The 8,853-nt window shown below is 36.9% G+C and overlaps 1 protein-coding gene across 8 annotated transcripts in view; it reads left to right on the forward strand.

Moving 5' to 3' along the window:
- The window catches only part of NT5C3A (5'-nucleotidase, cytosolic IIIA), a 42,405-nt gene extending 35,828 nt beyond the window's left edge, over nucleotides 1–6,577 (forward strand). For all 8 annotated transcript variants that reach the window (XM_055420904.2, XM_055420907.2, XM_088834587.1 and 5 more), the window contains 5 exons: nucleotides 548–633; nucleotides 3,211–3,300; nucleotides 4,414–4,576; nucleotides 5,113–5,313; nucleotides 5,869–6,577. In XM_055420904.2, coding sequence (XP_055276879.1) covers nucleotides 548–633; nucleotides 3,211–3,300; nucleotides 4,414–4,576; nucleotides 5,113–5,313; nucleotides 5,869–5,970 — 642 coding nt within the window. In that variant the 3' untranslated portion in view covers nucleotides 5,971–6,577. The remainder of the gene's footprint in view (nucleotides 1–547; nucleotides 634–3,210; nucleotides 3,301–4,413; nucleotides 4,577–5,112; nucleotides 5,314–5,868) is intronic.
- Nucleotides 6,578–8,853: the final 2,276 nt, after the last annotated feature.

An 8,853-nucleotide genomic window follows, 5' to 3' on the forward strand; every position in this document is an offset into this window, starting at 1 on the left:
AAAAAGTACTGTGGTTTTATGTATTTTGTTCCCTTAAATTGATAGGAAATTGCCTCAGTTCTCTGTTTTCCTTGAGTAGGTATCTACCTATGTCTATTTTAACAAATAAGATTCCAAATATGAATCAAATTTAATACCTTCATAGGAGAACAAAAGATTTTTTTGTAGTAATAATTTGATTATCGGTTTCACTGAATTACTGACCTGAAAGTACTGAAAGAAAGGTAACTTCTTGTAGATATGTGTGAAAGTGAAGTCGCTCAGTCGTGACCTACTCTTTGCGAACCCATGGACTGTAGCCTACCACACTCCTCTTGTCCATGGGATTTTCCAGGCAAGAGTACTGGAGTGGGTTGCCATTTAGTTACATGTAAACTAAGATCAACAGAGATCACTTCAGTGGATATATGCATTGGCTAGGCATGATCTTCACCATATAAAGCAGTGTGCGGAAAACATTTGCTTACATTGTTTTGTTTTCTATTAGACTAAGCATCTTAATGACAACTCTGTAATCTTAATGATTAAATTATTTACTTATTTCTAGTTATTGCAACTAAAGGAAAAATATTATGCTATTGAAGTTGATCCTGTCCTTACTATAGAAGAGAAGTACCCTTATATCGTAGAATGGTAAGTGTGGGTGATGGGAGGGTTAAAAATATAAAATAACATTACAGTTACAACTAATGGTTTATTTTTCCCCTGAACTGTACATAAATAGATTCATAAATTAGCCATGAGTTAGTACAGTGATTAAATATGACAGCATGAACTGTGATTCTCTAATCACTGCAGCAATCTAGAATTTGTTTTGTTAAGATGAAGATCGGTGGGAATAAATTTAAAATCATACCCTCAAGCCTTAAAAACAAAATTTTTTTAAGTATAGGTGGCTGAATGTGCGAAGAAAAACAATTAGGATTTAAGTTAACTCTGAACTCAGTTGGAGCCAGCAGGTGACACAGTTACTAAGAAATGTACCTCTGATGTTGGCCGTATTAATTGAAATTGTAGCATTCCACGCAAATCACAGGGAAAACATTGTGTTGAGTCCGGGGAGAATGCTATTAAAAGAAATTTGACAAATTTAGTCTGTGTCATAGGAGTCCACTAAGATAGTCACAGGAATTAAGGCCACCCCATTTGAGGAAGATTTCAAGGAATAGAGATGATGCTTTGATTTGAGAGGCAACAATTTATGGTTTTGGAGTCTTAGAGAACAGGAATGATGTTACTGGTCTTCATAATCCTATTACCTAACCTGAATACCTTGCACACTTAATCAGTGTCTATGGTATGAAGCACTGAAAAGAGATTAGACTTAGTTTACTTGCCTGTCCACAAAAAGAACTGAATCTAGACTTGGAAGGCTTATACCAACTTATTTCAGCATGATGAAAGAAAGGACTGTTCAGCAATTAGACTTTTCTAGCAATGGTATAAGCGTCCTTGGGAGAATGAGCTCACTAAAAAATGGGAGCTGATGCAGAGAAGAGGGTCACCTAGGAATATTATAGATGGATTTTTAGATATCAGCTAGAGAGGTTCTGAAGGCTTATTATACTGAGATGCTGTAATTATAGGTGGTTTTATGTAATTACAGAGCACCTATATATAAAACTTTCCATAGTAAGAATTTTCTCCTTCACAATTTAGGCTACTCATGAAAATTTAAATCACAAACAGGTGGGAAAAAACGGCTTTGCTGTTCATTCTTACTGTTGTCAGAGAAGTGATTATGCCTCCCTAGCTTCAATTCAGTTCTTCTCTGTAGACTAAAGATTTACAACTAGTATCCTTTCATTATCTAATTATCATATTAAAACTAAACCAGAGTTTGAGAACCGGGAAATATGATAAGAACATGCGTAGCACATTTTGAGACACATGGGGTATACATTCATTAGTGATGAACTTAAATCTCTAAAATTTAAATTCAAGATTACAATGAATGAAGTACTTATTTTCTCATGCAGAAGAACATTTTTAATAAAGATAATAGTCTTCAGTTCAGTTCAGTTCAGTCACTCAGTCGTGTCCGACTGTTTGCAACCCCATGGACTGCAGCACGCCAGGCCTCCCTTTTCATCACCAACTCCCAGAGTTTACCCAAACTCATGTCCATTGAGTTGGTGATGCCATTCAACCATCTCATCCTCTGTTGTCCCCGTCTTCTCCTGCCCTCAACCCTTCCCAGCATCAGGGGCTTTTCCAATGAGTCAGCTCTTCACATCAAGTATTGGAGTTTCAGCTTCAACATCAGTCCTTCCAATGAACTCCCAGGACTGTTCTCCTTTAGAATGAACTGGTTGGATCTCCTTGTAGTCCAAGGGACTCTCAAGAGTCTTCTCCAACACCACAGTTCAAAAGCATCAATTCTTCGGCACTCAGCTTTCTTTATAGTCCAACTCTTACATGCATACATGACCACTGGAAAAACCATAGCCTTGACTAGACCCACCTTTGTTGACAAAGTAATGTCTCTGCTTTTTAATATGCTGTCTAGGTTGGTCATAACTTTCCTTTTCAAGGAGTAAGTTTCTTTTAATTTCATGGCTGCAATCGCCAATGCAGTGATTTTGAAGCCCCAAGAAATAAAGTCAGCCACTGTTTCCAGTGTTTCCCCATCTATTTGCCATGAAGTGATGGGATCGGATGCCATGATCTTAGTTTTCTGAATGTTGAGCTTTTAGCCAACTTTTTCACTCTCCTCTTTCACTTTCATCAAGAGGCTCTTTAGTTCTTCACTTTTTGCTATAAGGGTGGTATCATCTGCATATCTGTGGTTATTGATATTTCTCCCGGCAATCTTGATTCCAGCTTGTGCTTCTTCCAGCCCAGCGTTCCTCATGATGTACTCTGCATAGAAGTTAAATAAGCAGGGTGACAATATACAGCCTTGACTTACTCCTTTTCCTATTTGGAACCAGTATGTTGTTCCATGTTCAGTTCTAACTGTTGCTTCCTGACCTGCATACAGGTTTCTCAAGAGGCAGGTCAGGTGGTCTGGTATTCCCATCTCTTTAAGAATTTTCCACAGTTTATTGTGATCCACATAGTCAAAGGCTTTGGCATAGTCAATAAAGCAGAAGTAGATGTTTTTCTGGAACTCTCTTGCTTTTTCGATGATCCAATAATAGTCTTAATTTTCCTTAATTGATATTCTCCTTTTCTTTGATAATTTGACATTCTCTTTATACTTTCCAGGTATACCAAATCACATAGTTTGCTTGTTGAACAGGCTTTACCGAAAGCCAAACTTAAAGAAATTGTGGAAGAATCTGACATTATGCTCAAGTAAGTTTTTCAGATGTTTTGTTGTTAATTGTCTACAGACTTGAACTACTGTCATACATTTATTCACGTGTGTTTTTTAATTAAGATAATCTATAACAACGTTATATATAAAAACATATCCAAAATATGCCACTTGGTGAGATAAGGAATTTAGAATAACAGATAATTTCAAGACTAAAAAATTTAGGAAACCAAGATCATTTTGAAATATTTTAGCAAAATACTTTTAAAAGACATGATTATGAAAGGAAAGTTTATAAATCAACTTGGAAAGGATTTTAAGCTTATAATTGTTTCTGTTACATGATCTGTTTTCTGAATTCTCAGACTCCCTTGAAAACTACTATTTCCAGGAAGGGTGAATATGTTTTAGCAGATAATAAAAACATTTGTAATCATGAATTATATAAACATTTTAAAGCTAATTTCAGTACTCTTTACCACCTCTTAAGTTTTTCAACTTGATAGGCAAATATGATGATGCTATTTTTTTCTTTTTTTTGATGATACTACATTTGAAGATGAACTTCTTCTAAGGAGGAAAGCATTAAATTGTCAGAAAGAGTGTGAGGACAGCTAGTAAGTATTCCTTTGTAGGCAGCTTAATCTATAGTCCATTAAGAGTGAAATGAGTTTTGATTTTAAGATCAAGACGTTACCTGGAGCTGCCAGATCTTAGGTAAGAGAGATGCCAGATGTAAAGAGAATACAGCTGAGTTCCTGCCATTCTGCTTTTCCTATAATAGGGAATAGATGAACAAGATGACAAGCAGGAGGTCTTCTAGCTCACCGTTTGTGGGTTTTTCAAGGTGTGGTTCGTCTATTTGCTGTTAAATGGTATACATAATGAACTGTATATTTATGTCCATATTCCAAGCAAGTCTAAAATCATCTACTTAGAATTTATTGAAAGTAGGATAAAAAGTTAACCAGATTGAAAAACTTGTATTAATATCATCATAGACATCAATAACAGCCCTCTTGGGTAGTATTTTGAAATAAGAATACAAATGAGCCATAGAACCAAGTAGAACTATTTCACTTTTTTAACGTCTAGGTGAAACGGAGATATATCTTGCTCTTTAACACTCAATTCCCACCTCCATCTTCCAGGGAAGGATATGAGAATTTCTTTGATAAGCTGCAACAATATGGTATTCCTGTGTTCATATTTTCGGCTGGTATCGGTGATGTGCTGGAAGAGGTTATCCGTCAAGCTGGTGTATATTACCCAAATGTCAAAGTAGTGTCCAACTTCATGGATTTTGATGACAATGTAAGAATATCAAATCATTCTTCATACTTGTAATATCAGAAAATATTTTAATCATGTAAATACATTTTAATTTACTCTTTAGTGTATTATATATTCGTTAAATTAGACCAAGTTGGTGGGCCTTCTGTGGACTTATCTCTCCACGGGTATGTCTGTGTCCGTGTTTTAAAAGTAATATACCCTTCTTAAACTTTGTTCCTGAAGCTGCAATCTAATAAGTAGTAAAACTTCTTTAAATTTAATGCAGCAATTCTGAACATTTAATATCCATAGATAAGAGAAAAAGTGAATTAGAACTGATGTTATTGAATGAGTTCTAAGAAAGACAAGATATTATGATAAACCTAAAATGAAACCGTTTGGGTAGGAAACAAATGAAAAGTAAAAACTGGGTTTTCGGCACATTGTGTTTAACATTTAAAGTCGTCTCTAGAAAGTCATTAACTTCTCAGAGCCCTTCTTACCTATCATGAATGTGAAAATATAAAAAGTAGAACTTGCAGAACCTATTCTCAAAGGATTTATATTTTTAACAGGGGCTGCTCAAAGGATTTAAAGGAGAACTAATTCATGTGTTTAACAAACATGATGGTTCCTTGAAGAATACAGAATATTTCAATCAACTAAAAAACAATAGCAACATAATTCTCCTGGGAGACTCCCAAGGGGACTTAAAAATGGCAGATGGAGTAGCCAATGTGGAACACATCCTGAAAATTGGGTATCTAAATGATAGAGTAAGTATACAGATCTGTCATTTAATTTTAAGAAAAAAAAAATTAGGATGAAACTTGTAGAGAATTGTTACCACAGGTACCTGAGAAAGTAGTTATTTTAAAGACATTTCAGTTGCTCTTTATCCCTTCACTTTGATGATGATTCAAGGACTTGACATACACATATGCATGCTGCAGGTTTTGGTGGGGAGGGAGAGTATACCTTCTCAGTGAGGCATCTCTGGCCTTTCTCCACTGGAAACTGGTATCATTCCCTAATCAGGAGAATCAAAAATGTCTCTAGATATTGCCAAATATTCCTCTGGCACTCTCTCCCCAGTTGAGAACTATTGGACTAGAGAGAAATCATTTTTGAAAAAAAAACCACTGTATGGAAACTTTCTATGTCAATGAATTAAAAAAATATTTTTAAGTATTCATATCAAAGCTTTTACAAAAATAAATTAAGTTACTACATTTTACCCAAAAGATTTGATGTAATAGTGAGATTTATACTGAGATTATGTACTTCTCCCTACATATTAATTTTTGTGATTTTTTTTGATTGTTGATTAGGTGGATGAGCTTTTAGAAAAGTACATGGACTCTTATGATATTGTTCTAGTAAAAGATGAATCACTGGATGTAGCCAATTCTATCTTACAGAAGATTCTATAAACAACCATTCTTCAAGAAGACCTCTCACCCATGGGTGCAATTGATGAAAGAGCTGCTCATCTGTTCATCTGGCTAAAAGACTTTTTTTATTTATAATATATTCTTGCTCTTGAAGTTTTTCCTCTATATTACTGAAGTATTTTCAGATTTGTTGAATCCATCAACTGGAAGTTCCTATTTCTCCACCTTTCTCAAAACACTCCTCACTATATATTTTTTAACAGATTTTTTAAAATTCTTAGAGCTAAAATTGGAAAAATAACCCCCTTCATTTCCAGAGTGACTTTTGTAGCATAATGTTATGACATTTTCGAGGAATCTTTTTACATTGGGAAAGTTTGTAGAAGTTTTAAAAGTCTTATGAAATGATGAAATAATGTGCATGATTTTAAGTGTTGTCATTTTTATAATTTGGGTGAATTACACTGATGGTATTAATCACCTCCTAAAACTTACATTTAGTTCTTTTGTTTGGTGAAAATCAGTATTTACCAAAAAAAATTGGCACTTGATGTTTGAAAAATATCCATTGGTATTGACATGTCACTAATCATTACAGAATGTTCAGTATCAAAGCACTGACGATAAACATGAAATGAAAAGCCTTTGTAATTCTGTCAAGACTATTATTATTCATTAGCAAAGCCTGCCATGATTTTCTTGCATGTATGTGTGATGTATGAATCCTAATGTCTTTGCCATAGTGCCTACTTAGGTTATTTTCAGATTTATACACTATAAGAATAAAAAAGACTTTTACAGAGAAAATTTCATTTGCCCTTCAGAAAATAGCGGGGCCTGGGAAAATTGTTTTCCCCCTGTGAAAATATTAGTAAAAGAGGTACTTTATTGTATGTCTAAGTGTTTCAGAAACAGCCATAGGCAGAAAACAAAATGTTGCTGGGTCTCATGGTTACTAAAATAGCATACTTCAGCATTAGGAACCAGTATGCTTCTCTGGAGCCTGACGTCCCATTCCAAATTTTGGCTGCCCTGTAATTGGTTTACATAAGGCTAAGTCTTGCCGTTGTGATAAATTTGATCCTGACTCTAGCCCTTGAACTGCAGTCTGTGAGCAACTAGCTGGTGTTCTTAGCATCTGAGCCGTGATACAGACAATGTCCAGCTAGTTCTGATAGCCAGTATGGGCAGTAATGTCTAGTCCAGTCATATGTGGTAGAGAGGCACGGTCTTGTGATGCAAACCTTTTTCTTGCATTCCATCTGTATTCTCCATCACTGCTTCTCTCTTTTTTATAACAATGAAACAGAGCACACAGTGGCAGAAAGTAGACTGTCCCCACTTAGGTATTTCCAGAATGGAACTCAAAACCAAGCTTCTTGCTTTAAAGCAGATAGCATGGCATGTGCGTGCATGCTAAGTCGCTTCAGTCGTGTCCTACTCTGTGACTCCATGGACTGTAGCCCACCAGACTCCTTCATCCATGCGATTCTCCAGGCAGGAATACTGGAATGGGTTACCATACCCTCCTCCGGGGGGTCTTCCCTGCCCAGGGATCGAATCCCAGTCTCCTATGTCTCCTGCATTGGCAGGCAAGTTCTTTACCACTCGCGCCACCTGGGAAGCCCATGGCATGGAGGTGGGGTGTCAATTACCTGAAGGACTTTTTCACATAGAAAAAATTGGGACTCCCTTATCAAATGATAGCTCTTTACTCTTGTGTTTGCTATTAGAGCTTGCCATACTGGCTGTTTTCCAAAGGAGTTTATAATATGCGTCCACAAACAAGCACACTGTGTGGTGTTAAGTGTAAAGAATACTAAAGTTCTGACCTGCTTTCTTGTCACTGCTCAGTCAGTCACCTCCCTGTAAAATAAAAGCCGTGAGAACAGTCTCTACAGCCTCTTCTAGCCACTACCAACTTAGAAATGTCAAGACCTGCTGTGGGATTAAATGTGTAGGATGAGAGAATAGGGCGCTCCCAAGTATCTGGTTTGAGCAGATGGGTACAAGAGAATGAGAGAGGAGCACAGGCTTGGATGGAAGGTGCTGGGAAGGGAGTGGGAATATACACTCTATTTTGGACACAGAGTTTGGGATGCCTATGAAATGTACAGATGATACCATAAGTGGACTAGAGCTCAGAGAAGAAAATTTGAGTACTGTAAATCTTGTCTGCATTTAAATGATATTTAAATAGGGCCACTGTAAACACCCAGGATCGATCTCCCTCAGAATGGACTGGTTGGATCTCCTTGTAGTACAAGGGACTCTCAAGAGTCTTCTCCAACACCACAGTTCAAAAGCATCAATTCTTTGGCGATCAGCTTTCTTCACAGTCCAACTCTCACATCCATACATGGCCACGGGAAAAACCATAGCCTTGACTAGACGGACCTTTGTTGGCAAAGTAATGTCTCTGCTTTTTAATATAGTATCAAGGTTGGTCATAACTTTCCTTGCAAGGAGTAAGCGTCTTTTAATTTCATGGCTGCAATCAGCATCTGCAGTGATTTTGGAGCCCAAAAAATAAAGTCTGACACTGTTTCCACTGTTTTTCCATCTATTTCCCATGAAGTGATGGGACCAGATGCCATGATCTTTGTTTTCTGAATGTTGAGCTTCAAGCCAAACTTTTCACTCTCCTCTTTAACTTTCATCAAGAGGCTTTTGAGTTCCTCTGTTGGAGAAGACTCATGAGAGTCCCTTGTACTGCAAGGAGATCCAGCCAGTCCATTCTGAGGGAGATCGATCCTGGGTGTTCATTGGAAGGACTGATGCTAAAGCTGAAACTGCAATACTTTGGCCACCTCATGTGACGAGTTGACTCACTGGAAAAGACTCTGATGCTGGGAAAGGTTGAGGGTGGGAGGAGAAGGGGACGACGGAGAATGAGATGGCTGGAGGGCATCACTGACTCTG

This window comes from Moschus berezovskii, chromosome 3, assembly GCF_049115385.1.
Source record: "Moschus berezovskii isolate FMDL1 chromosome 3, NW_MosBer_1.0, whole genome shotgun sequence".
NCBI lineage: Eukaryota > Metazoa > Chordata > Mammalia > Artiodactyla > Moschidae > Moschus > Moschus berezovskii.